The sequence below is a fragment of the Lonchura striata genome, chromosome 5 (genome assembly GCF_046129695.1).
Source record: "Lonchura striata isolate bLonStr1 chromosome 5, bLonStr1.mat, whole genome shotgun sequence".
Taxonomy (NCBI): Eukaryota; Metazoa; Chordata; class Aves; order Passeriformes; family Estrildidae; genus Lonchura; species Lonchura striata.
Window position 1 is genome coordinate 34,340,530 of NC_134607.1, and position 18,298 is coordinate 34,358,827.

Consider the following 18,298-nt stretch of genomic DNA (forward strand, 5'->3'; position numbering starts at 1 on the left):
GCCAGTTTCTTCAATCAGGTTAAGTACAACCAAGATCTCTTTCAGAGTCATTACTGCTACTGAATGTCAGTATTCAAGGGCCTGGGTGACATTTTGATCTCTGCTTAGAATTATTTGACTCCAAAAAGAGTAGAAAACATTCCAGACTAGATTGGAAGGAGTGATTATCACTAATGTAGCTTGTAATGACCTGCTTATTTATGTTTTTTTAAAATAGCTTTCAAGTTTAAAGACCTAGAGCTCCAGCAGCTGTGATTTGAACATGAAAAGAGTCACAGTGCTGCATAAACCAATGTTTACTGAAAAACATAATAAGATAATACAAAACGTTCACCTAGTCTTCTGAGTTTTCCAAGGTTTCCCAATAAGAAATAAAGTCTGCTACTTAATAGACTGCTATGCAGTTAAATCAATGTTCTCTTCCATGCTACTAAGTCAACAATCACAGCTAAGTACATGGGGGAACTGATAATCTTTTTTCAGAAAAAGTTTGAATAGCATGCAATAAAAATTCTGCAGAACCTAAACAGTCATTCTTTAAGCATCAACAGAAAACAAAAAAAGGACAGGGGAGCTGCTAGTGAGTGCCATCAATGATTTCAGCACAGGTTGGCAGAAAAAAATGCACAGTATTTAATCTTTGAATAAAGAATTGTGTAAGGGCATGTACAAAGCTCATGCCTATCAATTTAGTTGCAGTGTTTCCTAAATATTAGGAGTTTGACCTAAATATATTCCTTCTGTGTGTATCACCTAGAGAAAATACAAATACATATTTGAACTTACCATCATACTTTGCTAAGACTGCCTGGACATCTGCATATGCTTGCAGTTCCAACAAAGCCTCTAGCAGGTTTTCGTGGATGTTGAACATGCTGAGCAGGGGAAACTCCTTCATCAACTACAATCAATAACATATGAAAGGGTTAGATTATTAAAATGGAGAAGGGTTTCTTGTTCAAAATGCATTGAAATAGACAACATCAAGTTAAAATTCCTCAGTTCCCCTTGCTCTTAGCTCTTTCCCAAAGCTCACTATTATCTCATAAATTTCTAAGCTCATAATGGATACATGGTCAGGTTCTTGTCAAGACATGCTTGTATAGGATGCAATTAGTCAAATCCAACAACCCAGCTATACTCTCTCCTTCTCCCAGCATAACTCTCCTTCAAAGTGAAAAGGAATTATTGTTCTGGGGAAGATTCTTTACCAGTGTACCGCCAGTGTATCAGTGGTACATAATCCAGAACCTCTCTGTTAAAACCATTAAATATATTGAAATACCACAATAATCAAATTAGAGATGTTACGTATCTACTTAAATAGAGAAGCTTACATATATGCAACCGTATTATCAAGTATGTGATACCAAGATTTGTAATTGTTAGTACTTAAGAACACAATTGCAACTGTGGCCGACATAAAAAAAAAAGAGAAAGAGAAGGAGGCAAAAGAAAAGAAAAAGACAGTAACAATAGGAAAGGTAAAACTTATGCAAATCAAACACCATAACTAAGGAATACATCTTGTATGACAAACTGGATGAAATATGGAGTTAAAATAATCTAATCTTTTCACATGTAAGTGCCTTTACTTTATGAACTAAGCCATTGGAAGATACCAGGAATTTGTTTCTAGACATCCTCAGTTTCAGTACCTGAGTAGATTCAAATGGCTAAACATGATACTCAATTGCATCTCTTTTTTTAAGTCACACCTATAAGAACCATACCTGTCTTTTACTGCAGAATCGATTAAACAGTATTTTTTATTGTCAGAGTGATTCTCTAAAGAACTGAAGTGTTGAAAGATCCTTGGTTCCTTGTGTCCCCTTTATGGTTGTTTAACTGCTTTCATGATGTAGATTCAGCACAAAAAGGTGCCTGACAGTAAAAAACTGGGGTAACTGATATTACCACTGCTTCTCAAGAACTTGCAGGGAAACACTAAAATTTACAATCTCTCTGATAGGGTTTATGAGAACAGAAGTACTGTAACATGTCAAGTAAAGAATATGATTCAAGGTCAGCCTTGCTCTATTTGGAAATAGTAAGCCAGATCTGAAAATTCTGACACTTACTAAACCTTTCAAGATGTAAACACCAAAACTGATGAGAACCAGCAAATCTTAATCTCACAAACAGATAAGATTAAAGTAGGAAGGACTGAAATGAGAGATGGATATTCACCAAGAACTTAAAAAAATGAGAAAAAGGCAATGCACTGGAGCTTCTTCACTCTGCTAAGAAAGACACATTAACAGGTAAACAGAAAAGCAAAGCACAGAAAATTTCTTTCTTGTGAAATGGTCTGGTATAAGCTAATGGGAGAACTATTCTGCCCTTAAGACTCTTAAATTTGTCTGTCTCGAATAGCATTGACTTTGCTGCAGTTTAAGGATTATTAGAAGATGAAAGATAAGAATAGCAGTGTTTTGTTTAACAAATTGTATAAATTTCTGGTGAGAATCAGGATCACTGAGAGAGCAGCTGAAAGAGGTCACTGAATTTTTTATGTTAATGGCATGGGGATGGCCATAAACTGCTGGTTTTATTGATAGGAGCTGAACCTGTGAAAAAGAGCACAAACAAAACTGCATAGGTTGAAAGCTTTTCTCCCCCATTAAAAAAAAAAAAAAGGACCACAGATCTTGAGATCTTGATGCTCATGCAGGTTAAGTGAAAGGGTTTGAGAATAAAATAACAAGTTTAAGTAATTGTTCATGAAGAGAAGTAAGTGCAGGTAAAAATTCACATAGTTGGTTTCATTAGTTAAAGATCCATCATTAAGTCTACTCCTCTTCATTCTTGTCCTTACTCATTATTAGATTTTTAAGAGAGGAAGCTACTATTTGGCAGGAAAGAGCATGACAGAATCTGGCTCTACATAAATGTGATTTAAAGTTCAAAATGAACATCCTGCAAAGAAACCTCTCTAAGGGATTAAGAAAGATTATCCCAACTCATTGAGAATGAATAAAGGCTGGCAAAGTAACATTCCCTCCATCAGTGAAGAGAAGGGAAGAGCTGCTAGTTATAAATGTACTCTGGCCAGTAAATGCTCTTACTCTGGTTCTCCGCCTCTCACTGACATCACTCACTGATTAATTTTTTTGCTATTTTAATTAGGTTCTGTCAGAGTGATAATGCCTTTCTCAGACAGCAGAGGAATAAAGGTCACTGTCTGAACTGCCAGGCCTCCAAACTGAAAAGTGTTAATAAAGGTTTCATCTGGGAAAGGTCAAGCATGAAGAAGTCCAACCCAGTAATACTGAACTCTGTTAATACTGAAGCCTCAAAAATAAAACACCTGTAAGTTACCACTCAGCTATTTGAACACTGACTGTGCATAAATGACAGCATGTTTGCTATTAAAAAAAAAAAAAAAAGAAAAAGAAGACACGAACTCATTTTTCTGTCATATTTGGATGTACAGTTTCTAGTTCTCACTGCAAATAATTTCCAATCACAGTAAAAATTTATTTACTGAGAAACTTGCCAGAAAGTAAAGCCACTTTGATGGAAGAGTATTATGACAGGTCATCTTTCAGGTCTCATAGTGAAAACAAACACTGGGAAAGAAAAAACTGCCACACAGGTCTGGTGACTGGTCAGGGAAGGCCACATACTGGGTCATGCTGAGGAGCAGCGAGCTTGCTCTGCTCCATAGCAGATGGAGGGGGAGCTGGTTCATGCTCCACAGAGAGATGTAAAGATGGGCACATACATTCCCAAACACAAGATGAAAAACACACCCTTGAGTTCCCCAGATCCATACATCAATGAGCTCTAATTGGTCTCCAGCTTCAGAGGCATGGACATCCCTTTGCACCCAAAGATTTATTTTCTGCAGAGTTACAGACCAGTATTTGCCAAATCATTTGGCTTATACATTTAAATTATTTTTGCTTCTTCACTGTAACCTGAGAAATAATTTTATTTGAGTGGCAGGCACTGCACTTGAAGACAAGATGAAGGATCTGCTATAATCTTTCTCCACACCTTCAGACCTCAAGAGACAGGCATCAAATTCAGCACTCAGGATGTCCTGAGCCACAGAGCCACTACAGCATTTCACATATGCACTACTTAGGACTAGGAATGCCATTGTAAAATTCAAGTTAGTTGCTTTCTTGGCTGGCATAAAAGAGAAGTGTTCCACTGAGCTAAACTAATTTTTACACATGTGAAAACAGACACCACATGGCTATAAATATATTACCTCCTTAAAACATGAGGATATTCAAACAGCTGTTGAACATGTCATGCCAAATCTATGTTTATAAGGATTTTACCTGGAACTTCTATTGGTCAAAATACTTTCTGGCAATCAAAGTTGGACCTGGAGCTGGGTTAGTACATATTCTGTTCCAATTGCTCTGTGTGTTTAGAGGAAAATAGGTACAGGTGTAAAAAGTGGAGCTGCTTTTCTTTGAAAGAGTCATTAGGTACACTGCAAATATACAGAAAAGGTAGCTTTTGCAGGTAATTCAGTTTAAATTTTTTAGATAAATCATATTTTGGCTATATAAGTTTGCAGAAAAATTCTGGAAGTCTGACACAATGTGAACATATCGGAACACTAGTCCCAGAGGCACCCTATTCCCAGACTCACTTCAATTCACATTACAGGGTGTAGGTGCAATGATTTTGTGATAGATATGAAAATATGATGATCGGAAAAAATGCTTTATGGCACAAAGAAATCCACATCTGATTTCTTGGATGAGGTACAAGTTTCATCTCCCAAAGGACATTTATTAAAGAAAATTTCCTGACAGTATTTCAATTATTGGCATTTTCATTTAGATCTAATTTTTAAAACATTTTCAAGAAATATAGCTTTAATGTCTGCATGCATTATTCTCCCTGTGACAACATTAACATCATGAATCAATTCACCAAGAAACATTACTTGTGTAGAAACCCACTATAACCTCCAGCTTATGCCTACAACTAGACCTCAGTTCTCAAGGGAATACAAAGGTGGACAAATGAATAATGTTATATACAACCTGCTGTTGACACATTTATTCTCCATTTCATTATGATTGTATGCATGGTCACAAATTTAAGGGGCAGGGCATGCAATTGCTGCTTGTATTCCTGTCTGCTCCACAAACAAACAGTAACATTAGTCAGATCAATGTATTCAACTGAATGCATTTATAAAAAGGAAATGTGAATTTATCTCAAAACAAAGAAACAAGAAGAAAACATGGGAAATTCAATGCAAACAGTGAAACTGTTAAAACCTTAATTAATAGTGCATATGTTTCTGCAGTGGGTATCTGAAATGGAAAACTCTGTCTCCTAAAAAAAAAATTACTGAGGCTGCCATCTTTCAGGTGCAGCTGTCCACCAAAACTGAAGGACCAAGCTGGATATATTGTTACTTGGGTATATCCAAGTATGGATAGCACTGGCATTTTCACAACTGCTTTGTATAAACTGCTTTCTGGTATATGACCTATAATCTGCTAATTGAATAAGGCAGGAAAGGTAAATCTCCAAGCCATCTCCGAGTAGAAAAACAGAAGTTTCCATTTCTCCGAGCTTCATTGTCTGCAGATATCTGAGCTCTGACTGAAGCTCACCCTGGGCTTGAGGCATTGGCAACATGTCACTCCATGTTGACTTCCTGATGTCTAATTAGATACACTAATTCTTGAGCTGTTCTCCTGGCCAGCTCACCTGGCAAGGACAGAAGAGCAGAAACACTGTCAGAAGACTGAAGTTAGCACACAAAAAGCCTCTCTCAACAACATCAGATGCTTAAAAACGAGTCTAACTCCTGGTCCTAAAAGACCAACTCATTCCACCATCATCTCTTTATGAATGGGATTCATGTGATAAAAACATGTCATACCTCTTTGAGTTGGAAAAGTATCTAAAATACACTGGACCTACCTGAATTAAAGTTCTCCTTAATCAGAGCAGAAGTAGGTTTCTGTCAATTCATTAACTCCTCTAAGTGCTGCATTGCTTTTGGTAAATGATCACTGTTTACTTTGGAAGCAGCTCACAGCTAGTCTTTTACAGCTATGAGAGGACAGCAGCTAAGAAACCAAATCCATCAGATCCTGTTGTTTTGAAGCTTGGAAATGATTAGAAGTATGTGGAATTCAGGAAATTTGATAACTTAGAGGGTCAGAAAAGACCCAGAGTTAGTTCACACTAACTCTGGAATGGCATGGGTTTATAATTTGCTAACATTCCATTTTAAACTTGAATTTAGACCTAGTGCTGCATAATATTCAAAATAATATTACTTCAATGTAGGATTAACAATGAGTAAATGAAGTGAAAAACAATCTTACTAAATATGCAAACTCTAAGGAAACATGTTAGAGCATACAGCCTTTTTGTTCTCTCTTAATTAGAAGATTAAAATGTTTGGAGTATGACAAATTTTTTAAGGAATACAATTATGAAAATGCTGTTATTTGGACTATGCTGTAAAAAATGTATTTCAGGAATAAAGGGGATTTTAAAGACAAATGTGGCATGAACCCAGAAGAGCACAAATTAATCCAGATTTTATACTTACTACTAAACAATCATGTTATATAAAACATGTAACAGTTCTAAATTATAATAATGTTTGTTACATCAAACATTAGTAACTTTATAATGCATGAAAATAATGTCATTACTCACATTTCTACTGAAAAAAAAATTCCTTTATTTTCATCACAGATTCAAAGAATGTTTTGGCTTAGAAAGGACCTTACAGATCATCTAGTTCCAACCCCCCTGCTGAGGGGGACACCTTCTATCAGAAACAACCTGCTCATCAAAATTCATATTAAATACATCTAATTCTCTCTGAAAGTAAAAGTGGCTACTAAGAGGTGGAAAAAGCAATGGACAGAAGCAGAATTAATCCCTGAAAGAACATCCCATAGTACTTTTTCAGAAACTTGTGTATTTTTAGAAGTGGATTTTTAAGTGAAATTACAGTGAGAAAATTATCTAGGAGCTCAAAAATAAGCTAGGAGATTCATGAGAGATGGAAGACCATAATGAAAGTCTCTGAATATGGGGTGATGCAAGATGTGGACAAAAAGGAGTCCAGTTACCAGGGCTCCCAGCAAGACTATGTGATTGTATTCTATCTTAATAGAACAACAATGCTGGAAATCTGTAATTTATATGAGAAACATTATTGTCAGTTTACATAGCACTCACCAAATATCTAGCTTTTGAGAGTTCTGGACAGAATCATGACTACAAGTGAGGGGTCTGAGTCATATGAAGATAAAGGAAGGGATAAACATCATTAGGGGAATCACAGAAGTCTCCATTTTAAGAGCCCATTGAAATGAGTGCTATTCCAACTTGCTCTACCCACTTAGCACACCATGTGAATGTGTGACCAAACAAACTGTATTTGAATATAGAGACATAAAATCAGCATTTATCATGTGCCATTATTGCAGTGCTTGTGCATCAGAAAAAGAATTAGCTGAAGATAGCACTCTGTGGCGGACATTGGCATATGTCACCATTCACAAAAGTAGCAAAATATATGTAAAAGTATAGTAGTAGTAAAGAATAGTAAAATCTATGAGATAACACTTGGTCTCATTGAACTAAGTACCTTCCCATCAAATTTTAACAAACGGTACTCGAACCAACTGCTACGTATGTTAATAAAACTAGAATCCCACTCATGGCAGAGCCTAACCTGACCTGTGTAACACAAGCCAAAGTGTCTGACTCACTAATCCTTGCCTCAAGCACAGAAGCATTTGGGAGAGACAGCAGCTGTCAATGCAAGTAGCTGCAGAAATTGTGTTACGTTGTGAGGGATCATAACATCTTTATTAGAAATAAGTACTCTGTTTCACACAACTTAATAATTTGAGGTGCAGAACACTATTCTGGCTACATATTTGTCTTACTCAAGAAGTAATCAGCAATGTACACAAGAACACAGAATTCGACAGAATATTGAATGGAAATCCTTATTAAAAGCTCAGCAAAAGAAGTTGCCAAGAAAATATCCTAGATTTGCAGAACTATCATGCCAGCAAAAATCACTAATACAACTGATCAGAAGAAGATAAAAACCCAACTTACCCATATTATTAAAATTTATTTAGTGTGGTTAAGTACCCTTTCAAACCCTTCAAGTGACATAACCTCTTAAACTATTTCAGATGCTTAGGGCAGCCCAGCTGTTTACAGAGCTTTTCATGCAGCCAATAGATAAGCATGCAGCAATCTTGACAATACAAGCTACTTAGGTGCCCTCTTTTTTATGCTGTTTAGGTGGCATAAAATACACATTTAGTGACTGCAGGTGAGCACCAAGATGAACACAGAAACGCATTCAACTGAAATATCCTCACCAAGGAACTCAGAGCTAAATATGTAGAAGCATACTTCTAGGTCCCTTATTGTGATCTAAAGAGTAATTTTTCAGCAGATGTGATTGGAACTAGAAGTAAAATACACTTTTCTGACCCTGAAAAACTGTTTTTCCTTCTATCCTTCTCCAGACTTAAGGAAGACCTGGAGACCCTCTTCTCTCCCTAAACCTCACTCAATTCTGAACAAAGTTGTTGAGCATAGAGCAAGCTGCAATTCCACTGTGTCTCAAGTATGTACTTAATAAGAATACAAAGCCATCTTTGAGGGAGTGGATGCCCATGGAGCAGGAGATAAATACACTCTAGAATGAGTTTCTTTCATCTTCTCTCTGAAGGAGGAAGCAATAAGATCTTCTCTCTGAAGAAGGAAACAATTAAGAACTTCCACTTGCTTTGTCCACTAGCACACCTTTTGCCTGCCACCCTTCTTTTTCATAAACATACATCTCCCTTCTATCCAAATCTATCTTCCCTTCTGTCCAAATGTTCCCCAGGACAATCCCAGAAGCTCCAATTAATTTGACAATTCATTTTCTTGCACGGTACATTTTTATCTGGATACTCCAGTGACCCAGTTAAGAAAAATGACTGCGTTGGCCTACTCCTGAATTCAGAGGTGCAGTCACTGATTCAGTCACCCACAAAGCAGAGAGGGAAGTGCCTTTGCATACCCTCCACATACTCGCCGTTTTTAATCAGTGAAAAACACAAGATGCAAACCTAGCACATTCCTGTTTTCTTCCATTGTAATGGTGAGGGAATCTGAAAAGAGCAGATGGAAAGAAGCAGGCACAAAAAGCTACCTTTGCTCATCACCACTACTGGCTCGCGATATTGTCCACAAGGAAGACTCAACATGAAGGGATACTAAAGATTACTCACAGCCACCATTGTGGCCTTTCGCCTCTGCACATATTAAATTCTCCAACATCATTTAGAAAAAACTACTTAAAATCCTCCTAACATAATCAGCACAACAAATAAAACAACAAGCACTGTAGACTTTCTCCTCGGGGATAGTAAAAGCAATCTAACTCCCTCACAGACCATATCATGCTCTGTATAAACAATAATAAAACTAGCATAATTCTGTTAGCTGCATTGGAGTTATTCCAACAATACACTAATCAAAATGAGATCACAAGTTAACTCAATATATACAAATAGTGACAGCTGCTGGTTTCTATAGCAAAATATAGTAAATAATTATGATCAGAAATATAAGCAAAAGCAACACCTATGTATAATTCCATTACATGCTTTCATGGAAACTACAGGTTTGTAATTCTCATAACTCAACTCAACTGAATGAATTACATCCAAGCAGCAAAGCCAACAAAAAAATACTGTCTCAAAATCAATCATAGAAGCAACAGAAATTCCTACCCAGTTTTTAAAAATTAAAGCATCCTTGATTTTAAAGTTTTTAAACAGTTTTAAAAACCAGTTTTAAAAAAAGCCCCTGGTTTAAAATACCTTCAATATAATTAAGAATCATATTAATACTAATATTAAGAAATATGATTTTCCTATCAGCAGTGCATATAAACTCTTATTTAAGTCACCAACAGCTCATTTTCCTTCCATTAAGGTGCTTTAAGTAGGATCTCAGTCTTTTCTTACAGAAAATTCAAGCAAGACTATCTAATCCATCAGCAATGTCCTCAAGATGGCCTCATATATGCAATAAATTAAACACTCTCAAATATTTTATTTTTTCAAAGTGTCAAAGACTCACTACATCCCAATCATATTTCCCAGATGGTGTCATGAACCTCTTAACACTTCATTTCCATCATGTTCCATGTTTTGAGAAACCTGTTTTCAATCTTTCAAACACAAACAGGGCCTCCACCCTCTGTTCCCTGATGTTAGATTCAGCAGTCCCCAGCCAACAAATTCTTTGTGTTCTTTTAAGGATGAATAAATTCACCTCCTTCCTCATCAATCACGAAGAAATCTTCAATGACAGATTCATGTTCTTCAAACTCTCTGTAATTGTACTATTTATGCCTTCTATGAAGAAATGGAGGATATGCATTCATCAGAAAGAAGTAGCTCCAAGCCAGGCAAGGAGAAGCATCTGCAAAGCTGACTTGACCCTAATCATGCTCCCAGTGTACTGGAGCTGTGACCTAGAGTTACTGCTGCTTTAAGATTTCATCTAGAGACTTGCTAATTCTCAGCTCTGCTTGCTTAAAATTAAGAGCTGTAAAGGCATCTAATTCAGTTCTGAGAATCTGGCTCAGTGTCTCTATGTAGAAAAACACAAAATGCATTGATCTGAGTTGAAACTCTCTAAAATGAAATTCCATCTTTATACCTCCTTTGTCTTGCATCCAGTCCTTTCATTTTAACAAAACATTCCTGTTGAACAGTGTTTTTGTTCTTCATGACTTTGTCTCCCTGTTTTTGCTGCCTCGAGATCCACACTGTACTTAATTTCAATGATTTTATGTTCTGCTTATAAATTTCAGACAATTTTATCTCTAGTGAAAAAATAAGTCATTCACTAATCAAAGCTCTGTTTCTCACTTCGCATAAGAAATCTAGGACTAGACAGACCACCCAAGTCTCCAAACCAAGTGTTCAGCATGCACAACTATCCATACATATTGACATCAGCAGAAGAATGCTTCACAGAATATCCATTCCCCATAGCCCTATCTAAAAATCACAAAACATATTTAGCAGCCCATAGTAAGCTCCAGAATTTGCCATAATTATGATGTGTGATATTTGAATGGGAAATTCAAAATTTTATCTTTCTTGTGTATTAATGCCAGAACTTAGAATTCCAATGTCTATCCCAAAAACATTTCAGTATTTGTCCCACAGTGCTTGTGTAACAAAATTCATGAAGAATCAGTGGAGCTGGCTGGACTGAAAACCATGTTTTTGAAATCAACATTCTCCCAGCTGACCAGAAGTCTGCTAAACCAGATCCTTCTTCCTCATCCCTCTTTCTCACACTCCTGGCTGTACAATGGCAGTTTTTGTGACAAGCTCTTTTTCAACACCTCTGTCTGGGATTCTAGTGATTCTGGAGATTGAGAGCTGTGAGCCTGAAGAGCCCCAGCAAGAGTCAGAAAACAAAGTGACTCACCACTTGCCATCTGTAGATATTTAAGATGATAACCTGCATTATTATGGTGAACTCTGCTCAGTATTTTCAAAAAATGCTAGAGTGGTCCAGTTCCAGAAGATGTTGAGTTCTGGATTCCAAGATGGCAAGCACATTTGCCCTACTGCCCCGATGTAATGCCTCAGCTCCACAGAAAGTCACTTTCCTTTTTACATTAAAATTCCTAGTGACATGTAACAAGAATTTCCCTTTTCACTAGGCAGGTTCCTGGACCATTCATCTAAGCTGCCAGAAGCACACTCTACAGGTGCTTCATTCCAGTCTGGGATTTAATTTTGTGCATTTAAAATTTAACACCTGCATCCCAATCTACAGAACTATGTATCTTGCTGGATTTATCTCTTCCATTTTTTGGTGGGAGCTGGAATATGAAGTGTAAGAAACAAAGGAAACTGGGAGGTAGTTTTACCATCATTTGCTCAGAGTTATAGGGCTCCATTCCTCCTTCTGTCACAGACTTGCTACCTCAGGTGATATCAAAGTCATCTCCTCAAATAACTGTATTCCTAATCTGCATCCTGGGAATATCACTGAAAGAAATGCTGGGCATTCACTGCTACATTTAAACTCGAGCATTTTACATATTTGAAACATGTACATTGCCTAATGCGAACAGCTGCCCCTTCTGCCATCTCCAAAATAGCTACTGTTCAGTGTTTCCAGTCTGTAGCCTTGTAGCTTACTGACTTATAATTACCACTGTTAGCCCCTGCCTACAGAGACAGAATACAGTCAGCCCCCATCTCAAACGGGGTTCAGTTAATTACACATTCATTACATGGGGTTTGACTTTTCAGGGTTTTGCATTAATAAATAACACCCTCAGAGCTGAACAGTGTGACACAAACAATGCACAGAATCAAACTGCAGCTTTGAAGGAGAAAACAGAATATTTAAGACCCGCATATGAAGTTAGCAGCATTCACCACATAGCTCAGAAAAAAGATATTACTAACTTCATGATCAAATAATTAAAGACTGCACTTTACTGCACATGTACCAGTATGGGAAATTCAGTCTGCATGAGTAACCATCCATCTGGTATTTGATGTTGCTTTCATATAAATAAAGGATCACTTAACTTAGTTTTTATGTACATTACACATACAAAAGAAAAATCAACAGTGCTGACTGAAGCAGGAATGGCTGCTAACTTGTAAGAAAATGTGTAATTTCTATACTACAATTATGTAACTATCACATGCAAAAGAAATCCAAACTCACATCTCTCATCATTTTCACTGCTTCCCTGGTCCTTCCCAGTTTTCTTGCACACATTGCCAGCCTTCTTTTAATATAGACTAACACATTGGTGTCCCTTCCTGTGTAAGAGGAAAAAGAAACAGCATTAAGATAAAACAAAGGTTCATTTAGTATTCCAACACAAAAGGAAACACAGTTTTTTTTTCCAGTATTTTCTTATTCACTACCATCAGTGGTTTCACAAGGATTTTAATAAAACGCTACCAAAATCTGAAGGGTTAGATGTGGCATAATAGAACTGAAATCAGTAGAAATAATCAAGACATACAGTGGTATAAATAAGTACTGTTGGGTTGGCCTTGCACTGGTGAAATATAAGCAGATCTGAAGGTACAGTTATGTACATGTTTGTCAACAAGAAGTGTTAAAGCAAATCCTCATCCTCCTAGCAATCTTTTTCTTAATGATTAGACAAAAAGTATACTCTGAACTTTTGGTTTACAGCCTTAATTCATTACCCAATTACCACCTTCAAATTCCTCACACCACTAATTATGGATGGCAAATTAACGTATTACTTTAGATATGATAGTCCTGTGTGCCAGAAGATTCCCTAACAGTGAAGATGACAGAAACTAAACAGCAGTTATAATTATTCTCTTGGAGAATTCTTACTCCTTTCACTTCTCATTCACTTTGAATGTGAACTCTTAAAATGCTTCTGGACCAACAGAAAATGACTGGACAGATAATAATCTATAAAATTACTGAATCATGAAAATGTAATACACCTGCTACAAATTATCTTTGTGTATAGCATGTGCTCTGTTAAGATTTTAGCCTATTCCTAACATTTTCAACCCTTTCATAATAAGAACAAGATGTGTGCTGAAAATATTCCAAATACCTACAAATCGTATTAAAGCAGTGATTAAAATTTTAAAATAGATTAAGCAGCATGTCGAAAGAACTTACTTTAGAGGAAAAAATAAATAAGGTGAGAAAAATTTCTTTAGCAGTATTCTGTATTTCCTAATGCCTTATCTCTTTATTGATTCCTATATATTTAATACACAATTTATTACTTACATCTGTTTCAACATGTTTATGTAATGTACTATGAGGTATACATTTCAGGTTAAGCGTTTTCTCAGGATTTTGAACAGGAATGGTCAAAAGGCATCTACTTACTATGAAATTGAGATAATTTTTCAGACCAAAATTCTCTGAGGTTACTAATGACTGGGGATGCCTAATATGAAGAACCATAAAAATAAAATTGCCCTTGCTTTATATAAACTATCACCTTTTGCAAGAGGGCAAGCTGGGTACTCAAAGTCATAATTTACTTCTTATGGTTTAACAAAATATTTTATGAAGGAGGTGGAACACATGAATAAACAAAAACGTAGAATATGTTGTTGTTCAAGAGATTATAGTGTATTTCACCTTTAAAAGATTAAATGCCCACTTCTTCATCCCAGAATTAACTCTGAAGACCAGAAATGGAATGCAGGACTTCTCAGAACCATAGAATTGCAACACATGTCCCTCCTCTCCACCTTTGTAAACCATGCAGAAGTGCAGCATATAATCAAAAGAATTCTGTATGAAGCCCCAGTGTCCAAGGCAGCATCTGAGGCTGGAGATTCTCTAATTTCTGTGGGTGCACACTGACATTTTCAAGGGGAGACCGAGTTGTACAGAACAGTGGGATGATCAAGCCCCTCCTGAAGACACGGTCAGAGCTGGCAGTCACTTCTCAGCCTCCCTGCTCCGTGACAATGCACTCAGTCTTGTGATTCAGTGGTTACTTCCTCTGCTGCAGTACTTAAGGTTCAGGCTGTCAAATCTGATGATGACAGTAGCCAGCTAGCATACACAAGTTACAGAAATACCATACATGTATCTGCCTGCACAAACCTTCCCAGGTTACCTTGGACAAAAACATTACGACAGTGCTTACTAACCATTTATTGTGTATTTTTCATAGAATGTTGCACTCAGGATGGATTGAGTGCACAGACTCAGGTTTCACAGACAACCATAAGCCTGCTAGAGCCCAAAACTTGCTTCAAGGGCTCAGCTGCTCTCTATTTTTACTTTCACCAATAATGGACAAATCATCCTAAATACGATTTTACAACCAACAAATATTTAAAATATTACCTCCAAGATTTATGAAACCTTGGGTTTTCAGGTAGAGACTTGCATACACTTTTGAAACCAGGATCACAGAAGATTTTACTATGTACATTATGGAGGATAGCCAGAGGCTGTGAAATCAGGTCCTGAGAAACCTGAAGATGCCCAAAAGTATGCTGGTGCTTGTATTTATACAATCAACTTGTGTTATTTTGCCTAAGGTATACATTGCAGTCTAGAAATAACCTTGACTGTTTGCTTTATTATCTTTTTGGTCATTTACTGTCAGTGAATCTATTTTCTTAGATTTAAGGAATATTTAATAAATAGCACAGCAGATAAACCTGCTTATTAAAAAATTTTTAAAAAGCAACAAAAATCTAGACTTTCAACTAAAGCACTTTATTATTCCAGTTTTAAAATTGTATGTTTTTGTGACCTTTCTTAATAAATGCAACTAACTTCAAATGTCCCACTGGCTAATAGGTCTCATTAACTTTTACACAGAACAACACAGTGTAAGCATTTACCCCCAGAGCTGATGGAAAAAAGCAGGCAAAGCATCACTTCTCTTCCGTTTCCACCATTCTACAGTGCCTTTTCACAACAGGAGCCTGGGTTTGCTAAAATGGCTAAAGGCAACTTCCTTAAAGGGTGTTCAGCTTTTTCAGAATGTCATATCTCTTTGTCTCTGATACCTTTTCTTTTCTGTTAAGTACATACTTAAGCATTTTATGCCATGACAAAATAAAGGTACATCTGTAATCTGAGCACTGACAGCTCAGAAAACCGAATCAAGCAAAAACACTGAAACAGAATAGTCTGGCTCTAGGACCACATTCCAGACAATGTCAAACACTGAGCACACAGTCCTTAGGGGGAAAACAAAAAAACCCAAAACCCCAAATCCAAAGAACTCTTTGGAAATTCTCTCCCTCCCAAAAAACTTACTGTGTTGGGCTTCATATTGGGCACCATGGTGCTGTAGCTGCTGACTGCGCCTGTAACAGCCCTCTCCAGCTTTCAGAGCCTGCTTGAACAGCTTCTCTGCTTCTACAATTGTTGTTGCTTCCTCTTCGGCTAAGAGAATATAAGCAGTAGCACACCTGCCAAAATATCAGAGGAAAAGCCATGAGAAAGGTACATGAAGTAGAAACTGTATGAAGACATGCAGACTGGAAAGGATGTACTACATACAGAGGCAAGGAAATTTTGTCTATGTACCTTTCTGATGAACTATTCTGATGAATAAATATTCTGTCAACACCGCGACTCTCATTTTTAGGTATCACTGAGCCCTTGAGTACACCTACTGACAACTGTACCAGAAAGTAAACCGTCTCACTAACCTACATCCCTAAAACTCCTTCTTAAAATCAAAATTAGTTTTATGTACTATTGTTTTAATATAAACTGTATCCCTTACAGTAATGATATGAAAAGAATCAACAGAACTGTAACACTTACCATATAAAAAGAACATATAAATGTAGTTGTAAAGATAAAGCAACAACAGCAACAAAGAAAACCCAACACAGACCAAGCAAAAACCAAAACAGCAACATGCCCTTGCAGCAGAGCTGCACTAGAAGTGTTTCCACAGGTTGAGGGAGGTTATCCTTACCCTCTAGTCAGCCCTCATGAGGCCACATGTGGGTGTGCTGTGTCCAGTTCTGGGAACCCCAGTACAAGGGGGACATGGACGTACTGCAGAGAGTCCAGTGAAGGGCCATGAGAGTGATTAGGGACTGGGGCATCTCACATGTGGGAGAAGGCTCAGTCTGGAGAAGAAAAGGCTTTGGGGGGAATTTGTCAGTTTGTAAATACCTGCAGTGAGGGGGCAAAGAGCAAAGTGTGAGGTCCCTTTTAGTGGTTCCCAGTGAGAGGACCAGAGGCAATGGGCACAAAATGAGGTTCCCCCTGAACCTCAGAAACACTTTTTTTACTGTAAAGGTGATTGAGCACTGTTACAAGCAGTCCAAGGAAATTGTCAAGTCTCTCTCCTTGGAGACATTCAAAAGCCTGCTGGACATGTTTCTGTGCACTGCATTTTAGGTGGCCCTGTTTGAAGGGAGAGGTTGCATACTGACCTCCAGAAATCCCTGCTAACCTCAACATTCCATAATTCTGTGAAATGTGAGTAGGACAGGCTTATAGCTCGCTTTTCCTTTTTATGCTGCATGTTAAATCATTAGACAAGAAGAAAAAATTATTTCTCTTCTTCTGATGAAACACATAAAGGACTATCTGTAAACCACAAGTTTATGGAATTCTAGAAAGTAGCAATCTCAGTTCAGCAACTGAAAGGACTCCTCTTATCCATGTTAGCAACATTTATACAGTTTGCCATATCAGTAAATCATCACAGCACTGAGTTTATTGTGGGGTCTCAAAATACTACACTTCTCATTGAAAAAATAAGTAACAGACTCCAGGACCAAAAGTCACAGCAAATTACATCATGTTCTCTCATACTGTGAAATGAGTATTTCGGAATGTGTTTATGAGTCTCTTGTTCCTTGCTTCTGTTCTTGACGACTGAGAAATCCAAAAGGGAACTCTCCACCCTGTACATCCGTATTTCATATGCTCATCAGGAGGTAACTTGATTAACATTTTTCTATGCTATTTCAAAGCCTACTGACAACAATGGGAAGACTCCCATTGTCATCACTACCCTAAGGATCTTCTGTGTAGCTAGCACGACATGCAGCTATTTTCCTTCTGTTGTAGGCCTTCCTTTTACGTGCCTGTAATCCTGGTTAAAAATTACTACAGCAAACCCTCGGCCTTAAAATATCATTAGATAGATTTTTAAAAGACAGGAAATAAATGCTAATGTTTTTGTCACTCACTCATTCAATTCCAAAGCTTCATGTGCTGCAGAAATTCGGGCTTGAGGGTTTCTCTCTCTCCAGGCTTTTTGCATTACTATTCAATAAACAAAGGAGAAGAAAGAAATATCAGTTATTAAAGGATTAACAAGGAGAATCTACTGCACTATAACAAAAAAAATTATTGATCTCAGCCTAACTCATGACAGAGGATTTCATATAGCTCAGTCATCATTCAAAAAGACACATAACAAACAGGAGCTTTTGTCCCAAATACTCAGTGTCTTTTCTTCTTTCATTTAATTAAACTTTTTTTCTGAGAGAAAGTCTGGCTGAGAAATCAGGCTGTCTGGGCTGCCAAGTATAGAGGTGACAAGCAGCTACTTCCTCTTGGTGCAGCTGTAGAATCTATTCCACATGGGGAACAAAATAGTAAGGGGATAGTTGGGGTTATTATTCTAGTTCCTCATCGAGCTGTTGCTTTGTGTGAATAAAGCTAAACAGAAACAACTTCCAGGCTAATATTACTTCATAACTACACCACTGAGTTCAGAAAATAGGATTCATGTTAATCATGTGTCAAAAAAACCACA

General features: G+C 37.2%; 1 protein-coding gene across 2 annotated transcripts in view; it reads right to left on the minus strand.

The window, feature by feature from the left end:
- Nucleotides 1-18,298, minus strand: part of ST7 (suppression of tumorigenicity 7) — a 148,542-nt gene that overhangs the window by 25,231 nt on the left and 105,013 nt on the right. For both annotated transcript variants that reach the window (XM_021553502.3, XM_021553503.3), the window contains exons 6-9: nt 17,727-17,802; nt 15,823-15,977; nt 12,748-12,845; nt 787-901 (exon numbers count right to left, since the gene is read on the minus strand). In XM_021553502.3, the coding sequence (XP_021409177.1) occupies nt 787-901; nt 12,748-12,845; nt 15,823-15,977; nt 17,727-17,802 (444 nt within the window). The remainder of the gene's footprint in view (nt 1-786; nt 902-12,747; nt 12,846-15,822; nt 15,978-17,726; nt 17,803-18,298) is intronic.